This window comes from Capricornis sumatraensis, chromosome 13 (genome assembly GCF_032405125.1).
Source record: "Capricornis sumatraensis isolate serow.1 chromosome 13, serow.2, whole genome shotgun sequence".
In the NCBI taxonomy this organism is placed as follows: domain Eukaryota; kingdom Metazoa; phylum Chordata; class Mammalia; order Artiodactyla; family Bovidae; genus Capricornis; species Capricornis sumatraensis.
In genome coordinates this window covers 38,505,139-38,525,398 of record NC_091081.1, presented here as the reverse complement: position 1 = coordinate 38,525,398, position 20,260 = coordinate 38,505,139, and the positions used below count along the sequence as shown (strand labels likewise).

General features: G+C 36.3%; 1 protein-coding gene across 1 annotated transcript in view; it reads right to left on the bottom strand.

Annotated features, from left to right (window-relative positions):
* The window catches only part of FBXL4 (F-box and leucine rich repeat protein 4), a 51,595-nt gene that overhangs the window by 21,456 nt on the left and 9,879 nt on the right, over window positions 1-20,260 (bottom strand). The window contains exons 3-4 of the mRNA XM_068985285.1: window positions 12,397-12,641; window positions 5,003-5,216 (exon numbers count right to left, since the gene is read on the bottom strand). Of these exons, the coding sequence (XP_068841386.1) occupies window positions 5,003-5,216; window positions 12,397-12,641 (459 nt within the window). The remainder of the gene's footprint in view (window positions 1-5,002; window positions 5,217-12,396; window positions 12,642-20,260) is intronic.

Sequence of the window (20,260 nt, the reverse complement as noted above, 5' to 3'; positions counted from 1 at the left end):
CTGTAGCCCACCAGGCTCTTCTTTCCATGGAATTCTCCAGACAAGAAAACTGGAGTGGGCTGCATTCCCTTCTCCAGGGGATCTTCCTGACCCTCCTGGGATCAAACCCAAGTCTCCCAAATTGCAGGCAGATTCTTAACCACCTGAGCTACCAGGGAAGCCCACAATGTTTTGCCTAGGTAACAAGGGAGGTGCTTACAGATTGATACGATTACCAGTGTGTCACTTCGGTTTGTTTTAAAAGAGACCAGTTGATTGTGCTGTTTTTTCCCTTTATTCCTCTGAGTCACTTAGTGCCTACAGGGGAGTCTGATGCAGATCTGAGAATGACAAGATAACAGATGTAAATAAAGTATAGGCAGAGAGCACTGAATACAGAGCTGGGAAGCTGTTAAAAGTCAACACCGCCTGGGTAGGTTTTTCTCCATTTTGAATTTTGCCATTTGTATCACTAAAATGAGATTATTTTTTATTTTATTGTAAGTCCAATGCAGATCAATGAAAATCAATTTTATAATTTTTTCTATGTACTAAATGTCAGAAAAATCATCTAGAATAAATTTAAAAATGATTTTATGGTCTTTTAGCAGCTGGATTAATAAAAACAAACTTTAATAGGTAGTAACATATGGTACAAACCAAATTTTACTTAATGAAATCATACAATGATTTCACATCTATGTTTAAGTGACTGGGGGAAGCAGAGTTGATGCTATTTAGACTTGGATACATATGTATAAGGTCTCCAGTCTTGAGCTATGAAATCTTCTCAATCCCTATAAAATCAAACTTTTTAAAATATATATAATCATATACTATCAGCTTCTGGAGGTAAATTGAAGAAAATTGTAGACTATTTAATGATTCCCTCACACTTAGATGATGTGAATTTATAACATTTCAAAAGCATATCATGGGAAAGATTTTTACAAATCAACCCAGATGTAAGATGCCTAGCAAGTTATATAATTTCTTCGTTTTTACCCTATTTTTCTTTCTGAAGGTTTACTTAATAATGAACTAAGCTACATTTCTTCTTAAAGTTAAATTTAACCAGAAGATTTTTTAAATGAGGTGTTATCTTGCTCAGAGGGTATCAAACTTTACAGCACACAAGGCAATATAAAACAGTAAATATACCAGTAAAACACAGGTGTGGCATAATTTCAGAATGCAAAATCTACTCAAGCAAAGTTAGCTGACAATTTTACACCCTCATAAATCGTGAGTCACTTCACCACGGACTAATGAAGACATGGACTAACACTATCTTTAAACAGGCATTCAGGGACAAAAGTCTTCTCATTCTACAGATAAAGAACCCTGGAACTTGAGAGTCTAGGATGTGAAAGAGATCACTAAGAGGTCACTAAGCTTGTTACTGGTGGGGCTAGAACTAGCATCAAAGTCTTCTTTCCACCAAGTCACCAGGTGAACTCTGGCTAAAACTCTGTCCCAAGTCAGGAATACTATATTCACGTTTCCATGGATTAGTTTAAAAACTATGTCAAGCTAAAGATATCTACTCTGATCTAGCAATAAAAAAGCTATACACCCAGATAGTTTTATAGATAAATTCTACCTAACAGATAATTCTCATTTATTAAAGTTATTCTACCACTTGAATGGCAGAAAGCAAAGGGAAATTAAAGAGCCTCTTGAGGGTGAAAGAGGAGAGTGAAAAAGCCGACTTAAAACTCGACATTCATAAAACTAAAACTGTGGCATTCCAGTCCCATTACTTCATGGCTAATAGATGGGGAAAAAGTGGAACAGTGGCAGATTTTATTTTCTTGGACTCCAAAATCACTGCAGATGGTAACTGCAGCCATGAAACTGAAAGATGCTTACTGCCTAAAGAAAAGCTATAACAAACCTAGAAAGTGTATTAAAAAGCAGAGACACCACTTTGCCAACAAAGTCAAAGCTATGGGTTTCTCAGCAGTCATGTATGGATGTGAGAGTTACATTAAGAAGGCTGAGTGCCGAAGAATTAATGCTTCGAACTGTGGTACTGGAGAAGACTCTTGAGAGTCCCTTGTACAGCAAGGAGATCAAATCAGTAAATCCTAAAGGAAATTAACACTGAATATTCATGAAGGACTAATGCTGAAGGTGAAGCTCCAATACTTTGGCCACCTGATGCGAAGAACTGACTCACTGGAATGAGAAAGATTGAGGGCAGGAGAAGGGGGCAACAGAGGATGAGACAATTGGATGGCATCACCGACTCAAAGGATGTGTTTGAGCAAACTCCAGAAGATAGTGCAAGACAGGGAAGCCTGGCATGTTGCAGTCCCTTTGGTTGCAAAGAATCAGACACAACTTAGCAACTGAATAACAAATATCCAAGCAAAAGATGTCAATGTCACAAATACTTTTTGCCAAGATGTCCAAGCTCCAAACATGATAAAATGGCATGAAAAGGAAAAACACAGCTCAATTTCATTTAAGAAAGTAGATGTAAAAAGTATTGATAAATAAGTCTTAACTCTTAAAGAATGTTTACTGTGAAACAGGTACTGTTGTAAACTCTTCATGTATATTAAATCATGTTAATTCTCACAACAACCATTTGAAAGGTATATTATCATTATATCCATTTACATAGAAGGAAATGAGGCATCAAGAAACTTCCTCAAGGTAATATAATTAGTAAGTGATATCCAAAGTAGAATCCAAATCCAGGCAATTTGGCTCAAAAATATTAGGAAAATAGTCTAGCTATGTATTAAGCTAAAACATGTAGGAATTATCCCAGGAATGTAAGGACTGTCCAGCATAAATCATTATATTAACAAATAAAAGAAGAAAAATGATCAGTGTGGTAATGGAGGCTTTAAAAATTTTTAATACAATACACATTTTTGATAAAAATAGTCTGACTCATATGATATTTATCAGAAAGAACATCAAACAATAGATAAAATTAGTAAGTTACATGAGGAGTTGTCTATTTAGTTCACTAATGAAGTCTCAGTGCCTACACTAGTACCTAGCACATATTTGTCATATAAATATTAAAAAAAGAAAAAATTCCCTCCATATTAGAATTAAGATTGGTATACCTATTGTGACTCTATTATTCTACATTATTTATGAAGTTCTACTTATCGTAGCAATACTTTAAACACTGGAACAGAAAGAAAAAGTATATTAATTTCCAGATTACACAATTATATCATTAGAAAACTCAAAAGATATAAGTTACCAGAACAATTATAAGCATTCAGTAAGGGGAGCAGATACAAGACAAATATACAAAACTCAATTTTTCTTTATATTAAAAATAACCAATTAAAATGAAATAAAATAGTGTCTGAGACTATAAAAGACAAGGGATAAATTTAACCAGAAGGATATAAAATCTAAACGAAGAAAACTATAACCTGCTCTTGAATGTTAAATAAGACATTTATGAACAGATATGAAGTCTTATTAAAGAACAAAATGAAATATAATACAGGCACTCCCAACAAAATCTTTGCTGAAAGATATACCTGAAAGAGTAATAATACACAAGGATTTAGGTTTAAAAAAGAATAGAGAGGAGACCTTCCCCACCACACAGCAAAACATATACAGAATTGCCATAATAATTATTATTACTCTTACTACTGTTTTAGCAGATAATATTTATTGAGAGTTTATTATGTGTTTGGCACCCTCTAAGTACATTACATGTAAATGATTCTCAAAATACCTGGCCAAGGCAACATTCAAGGCAGGCAAGGGTTCACTAGAGTGGAGAGGCAACTGGTATGTCATTTTGGAAAAGTAATTTGTCTTTTAAACATTTACTGAATATTTACTGAATGGCCAATCTTTACCAGGTACTATACTAGATATCAGGAACATGGCAATGAAAAATATAGATAAGGCTCCTACCGTCATGAAACATATGTCCTAGTATAAGGAGACAGATGATCATAAGAAAACCAACATGATGATTTCACAGTGATAAAACTGTTAGAAAGAAAATACACTAGGTGATATGAAATGACAGGAGCCAACCAGAAAGGGGTAAGGAGGCTACCTTTTATTAACGTCTAAGAAACCATCTCTGAAAAAAAAAATTTAAGTAGGTCACTGAGTTGAGAAGAGGGCAGCCATATAACAAGCTGGAAGGATATTCCAGACCGGCATAGGACAAAAACCATGAGCTGGGACTGGACTGGAATGTTCAAGGGACAGAAGGAAGGCCAACATGACTAGAGTAGAGGAAACAGATATACGCAGTAAGTGGATGTTTATTATAAGGGTCTAGGCACGTATTCTGACCAGCAGTACTACTTACAGAACTCTATCCTATAGCAACAATAGCCAGTACACAGAAAACTGCAAAATAATGCTAATGCTAGATGGTTTGTAAAAGAAAAACAGCTGGAAAAACTGAAATGTTGACCATTTGGGGAACAATTGAGTTGATCATGGTAAAACATAAACTACACAGTTATGAAAAGAGTCAAGTGGTAATAAATATAATGATCTGGTAAGATGTCCTAGAGCTAAGTGGAAAAAAAGCAAGGAGATCAATAAATATTACATGACTCCATTGTTCTTTAATGAGACTTCTAAACTATGTATTAGGAATTTTAACTCTGAAGTTAGCTCCTGGATGAATTCCACTTTGCTTCCTCTCACTCCAAGCAAACGTCCTCCTACACATTTTCCTCCCACCACTTTCACGAACTAATTCCCCGCCAGCATTTCAGCTCACCTCAGCTTATTGCTTGCTTCTTTACCTAGAAACATGAACAGCATTACAAAAATTTTAAGAGCACAGAGGGTAACATTTTCCTAAATTGAAAAACAAAGAAACAAACAAAAAAAATACAACAGACTAATCATAAAATGACTGAATCAGCTCTAATTGTTTTAGGATAGTCAGGTGGTGTCATAAACTTAATTTATTTAAAAATCATAGATCATATTATTATGAGCAATTACAGGCAACTGATCATTCTGCTGGTCATTATATTACTAAAAGTGTAAATCTTACCTCTACTTTTGTTCGATAGAGAACGAGTCGTTTCAGGCCACACAACTTGGCGATGTGGCTGAAAGCCTGAGGTGGTAGTTTATCACAGGAGGAGAGATTTAAGTCCTGTAGATTTGGGCACATCTCAGAAATAATCTCCAAGCAAGTTTCATTAAGGAAGTGGCTGCAGGATAATTCAAGGCGCACTAATTCAGATCCGCAGACCTTCAGAAACCTGTAAATACAATGCTCCGTGTGAATTTCATAAAACTAAAACATGTTTTTTGCAAGCACTTTGGAATTATATCGACTCTAAGCAGACACCTTCAGAACAACAGATTTCTATCAGGGAAAATAAAAAAACTTGTTTCACTTAAATTCTCATTTACTGCCTGCCGAAACAGGCATGGTTAGGCTACAATAAATCAACCTGAGAAGATTAAATGGATTCACATCACATAGAAAGTCAGCTACTGCTAAGTGAGAAATTAAGAAAGCAAGAGGGTGCTTTCTTAATTTCTCTTTCTTAATTTCTGCTTTCTTAATTTCTCTTTTCTTCTACTTACCTGTAATTCACACCTGAGCTGATAGAGCCAACAAACAAAATATAACAAAACTCTCAACTTCTGGAAGATATTTCTTTCTAAACAGTACCCATCTGGTACTGGATAATTTATTTTGAACATGGCACACAAAGAGACAGCTCTAACTAAATGACCTCAAAACAGACCAGACTAGCCTCCTCTCAACTCAGAAAATTTCTGGGTTGGTTTAACCATACTGGTGAGATATGTTTCTTGACTGCTATTATTTAATACCTAGCTGCTGCTGCTGCTGCTGCTGCTGCTGCTGCTAAGCCGAATCAGTTGTGTCCGACTCCGTGCAACCCCCCAGACGGCAGCCCACCAGACTCCACAGTCCAAGGGATTCTCCATGGACAGAGAACTGTGGTGGATTCCTCTAGTCATATGGTCACAGAGGCAGATGTGACTATGGGCGTGCACACATGCACGCGCGCGCACGCACACACACACAGCACTCCCTCAGCAGTAGACGGCAGACTAGAAACATGTAACAGCACTCACCACACTGCTTGTGGCTTTGAACATTCTACAATGATGTGAAAGAAGTCTGCAAAGGCCAGAGCGCCCCACAAATATTAAAAGTGAAATCTTAGCCAACACACAAACAATAAAAATGTAATTGCTACAAACTTATTTAAATATTGCAAATAAGTCAGTAGCCCACACAGCTTATTTACACCCAAAGATCCAAGAACATCCGGTTATTCTTAATCCATTGCAGTCTATGTTCTGCTTTCCCTAAATTCATCCTTTCCTTTTAAATGCCAAGTTAAAGGGCCTTTCTTTCCAGCCCTTGTATTACTTGATTTATTGGGGCATTTCACACCATTTCACACACCCTCTCCTTCCTTCAAATTCTCGGGCACTCTTCAAGCTATCCCCTCACCTTGATTTCCTCCCACGTGTTTCACTACTGTTCTCTGCTACTGTACTGGCTAAATTGACAGTTTACATCAAGCACCTTCAGGGATTCACTCAACAAATATTAACTGAGCTCCTACTATGACCCTGCGTTACTCTAGACACTGAGAAGTTGGGACTTTGTGGGCAAAGTCCCTGCTCTCATGGAGCTTACTTACATTTCAGTAGGAGAGGCAGACCATGAACAAATAAATGAGTAAAATTAATAGTATATTAGAGAGTGAAGAGTGCCAAGAAGGAAAAAAAAAAAGCAGAGAAGGACAACAGAAAGTGTGAAGAGTAGACAGGGAAGCCTCACTAAGAAGGTGAGTCAAGACCCAAAGGAAGCAAGAGGATGAGCAAAGGAGTTCCCTAGAGAAGTGGCAAGCAGGCAGCAGCAAGGATGGCAGCTCAGAGGCAGGACACCTCAGACAACGCCTCGAGTTGGGAACTGCAAGCAGGCACAAAGTGAGAGGCAGATGGGAGCAGATCCAAGTGGTAAGGGGCAGGTCATAGAGTGTGTATCCTCCAAAGACTCTGGCTTTTATTTTGAGGGAGACGGGCTTCTCAGACATCAGAGGGTTTTTGAGCAGATGTGTGGCACCACTTGCTTGTGTTTTAACAGGATCACTCTGGTTTCTGTGTGGAGAATAAACTGAAGGGGAACAGGGGTGAAAACTGGGAGATCATCAGGACACCATAACCATATTCAGGGAAGAGGGGATGGTGCACTGGATGGAGGTGGTGGCACTGATTGTGGTGCTCAATATTCAGACTGGGGATCTATTTCAAAGGGAAGCAATGGGTACTCAATTAACGTATCTTCTACATACTGAACTGAATGAACTCAGCTTCTCTATTTCTCAACCAAAATTCATTTTTCTGTTAACCATAATTTCCTTATTTACTGATTTGTTTATACTGAGTCTATCCTTGGTATACTTAGTACTTAGCATGATGTCAGGTGCATAAAAACACTTGATGAATTTGCTGAATAACTCTTCCAATTATGAAAATGCATTTGAGGAATTTAAATTTCCTTTACTCTGGAGCAGACTAGGTTCTATGGACTCAGTTTTTTCCTTTAAGAGGGTCAAACTAGGAAATATAACAAAATGAACATTTTTACATTATTTTGAACATAGACTGTAGTTATGGCTAGTTCATCATCATTTATAAGCTAGCAATCTAGAAATGAATGTAGGGCACCAGAGATGTAGAGTATCCTATTTTGATTTGATGCTTCTAAAATTATTTGCAGATATAAGATGCCTAAAGATTTTAATTTTAAGAGTTAATATAAATGAGTAAATGAGTATATTAACTCTTAAAATTAAAATCTTTAGGCATCTTATCTACGGAAGGTCTTCATTATTTGGCAAAGCACTTTGTTCTACAGTTCTTTTTAGTATTAGACTTGGAATGCTTTGATACCCCTTTTCTCTTTTCTCTTATTAATGAACTTTTCCCTTCGAAAGATAGCAAGCCAATCATTAGAAAGCTGTTAATAGACTAGAAAACTTCCCAAATTGATGTAATGAATGATAGAATTTGGAAGCACAATAATGACAATGGTCATGCTTATACTACCTTTATGACTCTCTCCCTTTTTCTATATTCTATATTTTTACTGAGTAGGTTATTTAGTCAATATCCCCATAGTTAACTCTTCCTAAACTTATGAGATCTACACCACCGGCTTTTTCATATTTCCACTACAAGAAGGCAGACATAGCAGAATCAATTATTAGCTGAATACAACTCATTTCCTTCCTTAATGTTCCTCATAAAGTTTTAACACATAATTACAGATCTTAGTCATCTGTTTATTCATCTCAATTGTAATACTGGTCACCTGAAAAGAGAACTATAGCTTGTTTATTTCCTGAAGCCTGTTCATTCCATCTTATGAATTCTCATCAAGTATTTCTTGATATTGAGGGTATTAAGAGAAAACCTAAGTTCAGATAAACAATCCCAAACTAGGTCTCCTGCTATGAGAAAAGGAGTCTCTGGAGAGATAAATAAATTGCCTATCCTTATAAGCTGAATTAATTGTCCAGAGAAATACAGGTACATAAGAAGTAATTTACTAAATGGTAATTTGTACCCTAAAATAATTAACATTATGTGAATGAATGATTTACTCTGAGTTTATTCATCACAAAATAAAAGGCACCAATCCTTACAACCTGCCTGAAGTTTCAAGGTAAAGAGGAGAATTAGGTATAAATATCCATGGCTCTGAATCCTAATCTCATGTTTTGTAGCTGGCCCTCACTGAATTTTATAAAACAGTATATTTAAGATATTGTCAATTCCAAATAACTAGAGCATTATTTACTATATCAGATCCAAAATAAAGTTATTAAAAACAAAACTTCTTGCTTAACTGTGTACGGCACCATCCAGCAATGGTAGCACATGCAACTGTCAACTGTCTTTAATCTCTAGGAGCTGACCATCTAGAAGACGCAACAATGTAAAAGCATTGGCAGGCAGCTGAATAGACAAATATGCTGCTGCTGCTGCTGCTAAGTCGCTGCAGTCGTGTCCAACTCTGCGACCCCATAGACGGCCTCCTCCTAGGCTCCTCTGTCCCTGAGATTCTCCAGGCAAGGACACTGAGTGGATTGCCATTTCCTTCTCCAATGCATGAAAGTGAAAAGTGAAAATGAAGTCGCTCAGTCACGTGTGACTCTTAGCGACCCCATGGACTGCAGCCTACCAGGCTCCTCCATCCATGGGATTTTCCAGGCAAGAGTACTGGAGTGGGGTGCCATTGCCTTCTCCGAAACAAATATATGAATATGCAAAAAGCTCTCTATTGCATAAAACTGTAGTTTTGTGTCAAAACATCAAGTCCTTAAACCTAAAAAGCATCCAACAGTGTTTTCTGAAGGGAACAAGTAGATGGGCTAGGGGTAGAAACCTCTACATAACTGAGGTGGAGCTCAAGCTGATTAGTTTGAGCAACTATCTGAAGAAAGACTATAGCAGAAAAAATCGAATCTAAGGCTTTTTGAATATCAAAATGGTATAATTAAGCCTCAGAGCACAGACAAACAGGGTGGCAAAGGAATATCCAAGACTTTAGGGAGTGTATTCTAAGAGGAAAGTGTGATTATAATAGATGTGATCTTAATGAATAATGATAAACATGAGCAGGACTTAAAGTTACCAATCACAAATCTGTAGATAGAATAGGATTTTAATAACTGATTAAAAGTTTTAAGTTCTCAGTATTCCACTTCCCCTGCTATTTTGAATAAAATAAATTCCTAACTTCTTTAAAGTGCAGTGAAACAGTTTCAGTTTGTGAGGATAAGGTTTTTAGGCAACAAAAATTACCTATATCAAACTTTTCCCAAAGACTTGCTCAAAAGGCAGCTCATCATCATCAGTTTCTAGTTCAAAAATGTACTTTTTTTCCCTTTAAAGTATTATAAATAAGCCTTCTTCACAGTAATGAGCATAAATAGACCACACTTACTCATAGATTATTCATTAATAATCAAGCCATGAATATTTATTGTTTATTCTGGGAATGCTGCCTACAAGCCATAATGACTATCAATTCAGCAGTCAAGTCAAGGGGGCCAACAGTAATCAGTAGGCAAAGCTCCAGTATCTCCCATCCCCAAAAAGACTCTCTCTCTGTTATTTCAACTTTTTCTTTTCTTAATGGGAACAATGACTATGCTCAAAGGAATGCTATCAAGATACATGGTTTTATAGGCTGAAATACTCCTGTGAAATACAGAAAACTTAAATTTATGTATGTACTTTTGTGATTATTCAAACAGCTCCACAGCAACTAAAGGGGCGAATTGAAAATGGAAGAGAAATTGCTGGTGAGAAAGTAGATTGGAGCTTTAACCTTATCCATTGCAAGTCTAAAATTCTTAAAATAGCATTGTGAAGTTTTCTTCTAACAACTTATGTTTCTGCTCATGCATCAGAAGAAGCTACAAAAAGAGAGTTTCTAAAAACTGATTTAATATTATCTTTATATTTTACTCATTATACTATGGGTATATGCCACATTTTGCCTAGGAAGTTGGACTTGGTCATTCATTACCAATGTTTTCTTTAATGTCTTTACTCATTAGCTGCCTCCCTGCTATTTTATTTATAAAAATATAGGAATGACATGTTTAAATGTTTATCTTTATATCTGTATCGTTTTTGTAGTAGGAACTATATCATCTACCTCTTCACGTGGTCCACAATACTCACCATAATGCTTTACACACCACACACCAACAGTGAAAACAAACATATAATAAGTCCCAAATAGTGGGAAACATTGAAGAAAGAGCTATGAGGGGAATTAAAATACCCCAAAGTCCTTAAAATGTAAAATAATGCTTACTGATACCAATGGTTCTATCTGCTCTTGGTTAGTCTTGGTTTATGATCCATAGTGCACTCTCTTAATACCCACAGTCATCATTAGCCTCAGTTCTTCTTGGTCCCATTAGCAGTGAGGACAATTTGCCAATGAAGGGTGTGTTTGGAGAAAGGGAAGCAGAAAGGACTAAGCTGTGTTCCAATGGAGAGCTGTCAAAAATTCAGCAATTTTCAAAATGTGGATTCTATCAAAATTCACCAAAATTACACTGCCGAAAAGAAACAACTCATTTTCTTACACATATATAATACCTATTTTATATATATATATATATATATATATCCCCCCTCTTAAGCAAATTTACATAATAAAAAGAATTTTGTATACATAGCATGTTACAGAATCTTTAGATTCTGACCCTCAAATCCCAGAACACTTTATCTAAGAACCCCTTCCTCTAGTTCTGTTTCTGGCAGAAAAGAAAGAAACCCAGTGCGTCCATGGTTTCAACATGTGCTGTAAGCCATTATTGCTTGTGTTTTTTTATTTTGATGCACAAACTATTAATATTAGCATTTTGAACACACTGGTGCTATTTCAAACATGATTTCATCTGAATCTAAGGGTATCAAATATTTATTTCTGGAACTGCATCTTTAATTTTATACTCTAAGTCAAGGGGAAACAAAGCTCAAAATACAAATTTCTAATTCATAAGCCACTGTGTAGGAATGCATCCACTGGGGATGTGTGTAGGGAAAGCTGTAGTTCATTCTAACTTCTAAAAACATGATAGGCGATTATTCGTTAATCAAAAATAACAGGTAATTTCCCCAAAGTGTCTATTTCTTCATTACTTAACTTAATGAAATGGATTATACTGTAACTTACAATGAGAATAACCATCATCAAGGTTAAGAGAAAAACACCTGTTTGCATCACAAGAAAAAATGACTATGGCGTTGCTAAATGAATATGCACGCGTGCAGGCTTTCAAATGTTTAACAGGTGACATTTAATAGTAAGGAAACTAAATGCTTAAATAGAAAGGAGCAGAAACACCTGGGCAGGTCTGCAAGTGTGGTCGCCTATTTAACATGCAATTGCATTTTCAACATAATTAGTTTAAATGAGCTTCTAAATTTGGGTGATGTATTGCACATGTAATTAAGATTTAATTAAAAATGTTCTATAATAAATTGTTTTCCATTTCTGACAAATCACATTAGAGAGGTAGATTTTGATTTGGAAATAGTTCTTAAAATGTGTTAATCATCTGTGCTGAAAATATGAGAAAGAAAAAAAAAGGACCTCTGTTGAAAGTTACTTGGGATTTTGAAAAATTTGAGGTAAAGGACATAATTTCCCCTCCATCTTATGAAGCTGAGATGAAAGAGGATGGCGAAATGAACTCATCCACTTTTGTAACCAGAAGCATTCTGAACAAGATACACAAATGTATTTCTCTTGATTTCTATAAAGTACCTGGTATATAATTTCAAACTTTTATTATGTTAACTACTATATAGCAAGTACAGTCTGCTGGTGAAATAACTTCAACGAGGTTTGGCACTAACCTGCTAAATCCCGCAACAGAGATGAATCCCCTATTGCCGGTCCAAGATAAATTAAGCCACTGCACAAGAGTGCAGCGAGCCTGCAGAAATTCTAGAGAGGTGTCATTTAGTTTCGCCCAGTACGGTTGCAGATTGAGGTGGATGTACTGCAGAGGATCACAGCAATGTTGGTTCAGTAGTTTGCAAGTCTGTGCTAATCTACACAGGTCTGGTAGCGTAAGATGATTCAGAATCAGTTGAATGAGCTACATAAAACAGAGAAACCAAGTTCACCCAGACTGAAGAAACGGTATCACTTTATGAAGCATATGATATGATCTAATAAAGAACAACAGTATCATACATTTTGTAACAGTATTTTCACATACTAAATAAATCAATACTCAACAGAATTATCCACATCAGTAGTACCCATACATACATAAGGCTATATATATTACATTTCAAGAGTGTTCACTGTATACTCAATTCATGTTAGTTAGTCTTTTTTTTTAACAGTGCAAAAAGTATGTATTGGTAATCTATTGAATAATACAATTTGTCACAGACTTAACCTTTACTGAACATCGATTACACATCTATCACTGGTGATAGACGAGCTCCCCCTTTCAGGGTTTTCAGAGTTCAGTGGGATGTTAATAAGGACAATGACTGTTTTAATAACTTTGCTAGGAGCATAGGCTACCACTAGAGCCTGACAAGACACAGGCTTAACCACAGTGAAAGGAGACTTGGACCACGAAGGCTCCACTCTAAAGAGTGGGAGGCAAAATGGGGGAGAGGAAAGACGAGAGCCTCACAGAGGAGACTGGATTTACGCCAAAAGCAATGAGGAGTCTCTAAGGGATTTGAGCTGCAGAGTGACAGAGTCAGATTTGTGTTTTAGAAGGATCACTGCAGGGGGTACTCCTGGAGGCAGGAAGGGAAACTGCAGAATTCCAGGAATCCGGAGCCTGCTTAAAGCCACTGGCAATGATGATGGGGTAGCTAACAGATACCAAAAGAGTATTAAGGAGGAGGAAACAAAAAGATATTTATCTCTAATTCTAATAGTTTCTTTGAACTGTTAGTAGTTCAAGATTTGTTTTTTCTTAATGGTGAACAGTTGAGGGCTTCTAAATTAATTTTCAAAGAATCCTGAACCAAGAAACACAAAGAAAAAAAATTGAATATTTGCTGAATGCTAAAAAAAGAAACCTCTAGATGAGAGAGAAGGATGACTTTTTCACTTAACGCAGTGCATTTATCTAGCTATACTTTTTGATTTGTGATTATGCCCTTTAACCTAAATGTTCTTCATCAATTTATTTAACTATGTAAGCCAGGTATTATTTTCAGGTCAGAATAACCCTGTTTGAGGCCAAAGTACAACAAAGAGTGACAACAATATATTTAAAATAAGCTTAAAAAGTACATATAAAAATGCACATTGATTATACACATATTAAGTATTAAGAAGGCTTGGGGTGTTTTTATTATTTATTTTTAACATGTGAACTTGACTTTTGAAAATAACATTAAGGGGTGTGGGTGTTTGTGTTATAAAAACAGGGAAATACAGGGAAATTAAAAATTAGTCTAAACTCTCACCATCCAGATGACATGCAAACTGTCGACATGCAAAATATTAAACAAATAACAAGAGAAAATTCAGGTAAAATATTAGAAAACCCAAACACTGAAGGCAGGTAGAAAATGATAAGATTTTCCCTCTCTACCCTCAAATCTAATAATCTCTCAACCCCTTGGTAAACACTGCTAACAGTTTTTCTGCTCTTTTCCAGATAAATATGTATGAAATTCTATTCCTGGATCTGCACCAAAAGAATGATACTTTAAACACTATTCTTCCCCTTGCTTTTCTCATTGAATGTGTAGATATTTCTACATTTGCACACACAAATCCACCCCATGCCACTTTGTAGATGTGACCCACTAATTCAACTAATTTCTCATTGATGTATTTCCTGGTTTGTTCCCTACTGTAAATAACACTGCAATATCATTGTGTGTATGTATGCATATCTTGGTAAATTCTGCAAATATATCATAGGATAAATTTCATGCATTTAAAAGTTTTGATACAAACACAAAATTGCCCTTCAGAATGTTTGCATCAATTTATACAAACAGTGTATAAAAGTACCCATTCACTCATAACCTATCCAGACTAGTATCAATACTTTTAATGTTGCCATCCTGAAAGGCAGGAAAAGGAAAAACAAAAACAAAAACTAACAGCACAAAAATAGCAGGGCACTGTCATGTTAGAGTTTTGTTTGTTTTGCTTTTAACTACAGAAATGTAACTCTTGCCAAGGGAGTTCCCAATGTTTTTTTCTTTCTTGTTGGTCTCTATTCTATTCCATTTATTTCTCCCATAGCAATAGCCCACTGGGTCAAATAAGTTCTGTTCTGTCTTTTTAAAAGTTTACATGTGGCATGAAAAGATGCTCAACATCACTCATTATCAGAGAAATGCAAATCAAAACCACAGTGAGTACCATCTCACGCCAGTTAGAATGGCTGCCATCAAAAAGTCTACAAACAATAAATGCTGGAGAGGGTGTGGAGAAAAGGGAACCCTCTTACTCTATTGGTGGGAATGCAAACTAGTACAGTCACTATGGAGAACAGTGTGGGGAGTCCTTAAAAAACTGGAAATAGAACTGCCATATGACCCAGCAATCCCACTGCTGGGCATATACACTGAGAAAACCAGAACTGAAAGAGACACGTGTTCCCCAATGTTCACTGCGGCGCTGTTTATAATAGCCAGGACATGGAAGCAACCAAGATGTCCATCAGCAGACGAATGGATAAGAAAGTTGTGGTACATATACACAATTGGAAATTATTCAGCTATAAAAAAGAACACGTTTGAGTCGGTTCTAATGAGGTAGATGAAACTGGACCCTATTATACAGAGTGAAGTAAGTCAGAAAGAAAAACACCAGTACAGTATATTAACGCATACATATGGAATTTAGAAAGATGGTAACGATGACCCTATATGCAAGACAGCAAAAGAGACACAGATGTAAAGAACAGACTTTTGGATTCTGTGGGAGAGGGAGAGGGTGGGATGATTTGCTGGAATAGCACTGAAGCATGTATATCACCATATGTGAAGCAGATGACCAGTCCAAGTTCACAGCATGAAACTGCACACTCAAAGCCAGCGCACTGGGACAACCAGAGGGGTGGGATGGGGAGGGAGGGGGAGGGGGGTTCGGGACGAGGGGACACACGTACACCTGTGGCTGATTCATCTCATATGTATGGCAAACACCACCACAGTACTGCAATTAGCCTCCAATTAAAATAAATATATTGAAAAAAAGTTTATGTGTGGGAATGTACTGGATTATTTGGTTGCAAATGAGAATCTACCTTCATTGCTGACCCACAAATATCGGTACTATGGCTTCGTAATATGTTTTATTCTCTAATGGGACTAGGGCTCCCTCCATCACTCTTCTTTTCCAAAATTTTCCTGAGTATTTTCATAGTCTTTAGGTGAACTTTTATATTAAAAAGTAAACAAATTATGTTTGCATTTTACCTGGAACTTCACTGAACACATAGATTTTATTAAAGAAAACTGATCTCTTTGTTGTGTCTTCCTACTCAAGAGCGTGGCATAATTTATCATTTAACTATCTTTTTTGATCCTAGAGTTCTTAAATCTATTGATTTTTTTTATCTATTAATTTTGTAACCTGCCAACTTACTTATTGTTCCGAATAGTTTTTGGTCTATTCTCCTGAGTGTTCTAATACATAATCATATTGTCTGCAAATGACAATAATTTTACAGCTTTCTTTTCAAAAATCACGCCTCTTATTTCTTTCTCCCATCTTCCAGCACTGGATAGTATATCTGGAACAATGTTAAGTAAAATTGTTGTCTTGTTCCTGACTCTAATTTGTATGTGAGCCAAAAATGTGAGGCACATATGTAATTTAAAATTTTTTTAGTAACTACAAGTTGTTAGAAGTCAAAAGACTCTAGTTAATAATATAGTACTGTATACTTGAAAGTTGCTTAGAGTAGATCTTAAGCATTCTCACCACAAACACTCACACAAAAGAGTTAAAAACAGGAGGTGATATATGTGTCTGTTATCTTGATCTTGGTAATCACTACACAGTGTATATCAAGCCATGTTGTACACTTTAAATACAAACAATTATATTTGTCATTATTCCTCAATGAAATTAAAAAATAAGATAAATTCAAAAATAGGTGATACTAATTTTAATGTATTTTATTTGATGAGAGGTATTAAAATGATCATTTCAACGTGTTCAACATAAAAATTATTAGAGAAACTAAATCTTTTTTTGTCATATTAAGTCTTTGAAATCTTATGTGTATATTTTCAGCTTATTTCACTTCAGATTAGACATAAAGTACTCAATAGTACATGTGGCTAGTGACAACCATACTGAACATTTCTAGTGTTTGATAATTAAATATGATGTTAGCTCTCGGTTACTAATACTTGGTAGCAGACAATTCATGGCTAGCTTAATAAGATATTTACTTTTAAACTGACATTGATAAAAATTTGGATTTCTATCCAGCTGCCATTTGTCAACCAACTTTGCACACCTACTGAGATGACCGTAGAATTTTTCTCCTTTGACTATGTTACCATTTTATAGCACTGTACATTAGCATATATATTATCTAATACCTAAATACCCTTAATTCCAGGAATACACCCTGAATGGTTTTTTTATTTTTAAGTAATTCTATTCACTATATTTTGATGCAGAAGTAAAATCAGTCTGTAAGCTCATTTTTATGTGCTATCGTGTTATATCAGCTTCATTAAGAAGTTAAAACCTTTCCTTTTTCTTTATTCTAAGAAAGAGTTTAAATAACACAGAATGTGATCACTTCTTAAATGTTTGAAGGAACCTATGATCCATCCAGGCTTGGCAACAGTAGGACCTTAAATATTTGTTGTTTTAACTACAATATTAAAAGTTATTTCAGTAAAATTTTAAAGCAGTTAGTACAAAGAAGCATTAAAACTTAAATATATCCCTTTACCAGAGGATAAATAATTTATTTTTTTCCAGATGATTTGTAATTTAAATAACTCCCAGCAATTGCTGGCATCATTCCAAACAAAAGTCACCAATATTAAAAGATGTGTACTGTGTGAAAACATTTCCTGATCCTTAATATTCTCCAGGCAACAATACTGGAGTGAGTTGCCATTCCCTTCTCTAAGGGATCTTACCAACCCCAGGGGTTAAACCTGGGACTCCCACATTGCAAGTAGATTCTTTACCATCTGGGACACCATGGAAGCCCCCTAATGTTATATTTTAAGCAAATATCAAAATAAAAAAAGAATAATGAAATTATTGAGACCATGACATTGGCATGTGAAAAAGCACTTTTGGATTTTGATTAAGTGAAAAATAACAGGCTTTAGGCCCACAATAACTGTTAATCATTACTCATCCAGTAGCTAGTGTCTGTCAACCATGTTTTTATATCCGGGTATGCTAGCCTACAGAGAAGGCAATGGCACCCCACTCCAGTACTCTTGCCTGGAAAATCCCATGGACGGAGGAGCCTGATAGGCTGCAGTCCATGAGGTCGCTAAGGGTTGGACACGACTGAGTGACTTCACTTTCACTTTCCACTTTCATGCACTGGAGAAGGAAATGGCAACCCACTCCAATTCTTGCCTGGAGAATCCCAGGGATGGGGGAGTCTGGTGGGCTGCCATCTATGGGGTCACACAGAGTTGGACACGACTGAAGCGACTTAGCAGCAGCATCCTAGCCTAAGACTTTTCAGGTGACTCAGTGGTAAAGAATCCATCTGCCAATGCAGGAGACGTGGGTTCAATCCTTGGGTCAGGAAGATCTCCTAGAGAAGGAAATGGCAACCCACTCCAGTATTCTTGTCTAGGAAATCCCATGTACAGAGGAGCCTGGCGGGCTACAGTCCATGGAGTCACAAAAGAGTCAGACATGACTTAGCGACTAAACAACAAAAACATCGTAGTCTAAAGTACCATTTGACACCATGCAATGTAGAAAAGGACTCTCAAAAAAGTTGATCTGCCCTCAAAATTCATTCCACTCATAATAGAATTATTTTCAACAATGAAAAGATGATATCACTTGGCTTATTTATTTAAATGTGGAGTTTTTTTTCCCCCTTAAAATGACTTGAAGTACCTATGATTTGGGTAACTTTAAAAAACAGTTTCTCCTTTTCCTCACTGTGAAATCACTTGGTGTTTTGGAGCATTAGCCCTCTATACATTGCACTGCTTTCATCATGGCTATTTAATGTCCTTCAAGACGACTGATTCTATCTCCCAGTTCTTCCACATGACTTTGTTGTATTGACTAAACCCCCTGCATGTACCAGAAGCTTTAACTCTCTACAGTCTCCTTCCCTACAGCATAAAAACATGCTGAAATCTCTCCCAACCTGTGTTACAACAGCAACCTTCCTACTCTGTTGCATCTTCTGCCACCCATCTTTTCTCCTTTTAAATGATAAATTAGAGCAAATAATATCTATAAAAATGTCATACTCTCCCTCATTTTGATATGCCCTTCTCTGAATATGACACGAAGGAATGGCGTGTTAGTCAGGATGCCAAGTATTATTCATTATTGGTGAACAGTCTTATCCATGTTATAGCCCATAATTAGAGTATATTCACAGAAGTTTTTTTTTCTGCTTATGCTCAGACACCAAATATTTTTGTCTCTGCTTCTTCCCCTCTCCTTGATGGCTTAACCAGATGTGGTAAAGTTTTTCCCATTTCTCACCTATGGTCATAGTTCCATTGAACTGATAATGGTAAAGGATTACCAAAGCTCTCCCAATGACCAAAAGCAGGGGCCACTGTCAGTGAGCTCTGCAGTAGTGTGGCCGACCACACCCATTTTACATTCTCTACACCTCTTTAGCTCCCTATCGCTGCTTTTAAGACACTCTCATCTTTGTCCCAAGTGCCTTTTCTGACTTGGCCGCCTGTATTTGACTCTTGGATGTTAGTAATTCTAGAATTCTGTTCTTGACCCTTTATTTATACCCTCAGAGTATGAAGATCCTCAGAGATTTCCTGGTCAGTTTCATCTACATGACAGCCCTCTCCATGGTAGTTTGAGTTTAGAAAATTTTCTTTAAAAGATCTGATTATATTATTAATCTTTTAAACCACACACAGCTCTTCTCAGCGGGGGCCAGAAATGCCTGGCCCCACCCCCATTCCAGGAGATGTGCTAATGGCATCGGATGTCTGGGAGCCAGGAGTGCTAAATATACCCTAGAAACAACCCTGTGGAGACACACCGAAAACAAGACTTTGGGTAAAGCCTCCCTGAGCCCGCCTAGACCAAAAATTATATCTGGTTAGAAGAACATAGAATAGAGTTAGTAGAGAAGAGTAAGTTACACTTGGAGAAACTGTGCACTATTAAACAGAATGAGGATTCCTCTCACAACCATATTAATACTATTTTCACAACAAATCATCTTTAAAATAACTGGTATCACGTTAAATACATATTGCCCATGCGTACACTGTGTAACTGTGAATTAAAGTAGAGTGTAATTTATTACTGCTTTGTGTATTTTGGTTATTATTAATCAGTGATAAAACAACATATATCTAAGAATTTGTCCAGAATCACTAGAGTCAATCCAAAACAAAAGGGGTGAAGTTACTGAATACAATTTTGTCTAGTTTTTCCAAAGTCAAAACACACAATACATCAGATTATGTATACTTCACTAATGCTCCAATTTCTCTGACATTCAGCAAAATAAACATTAATGTCTAAATATTTTTAAAATGATAGTATGTCCAATAT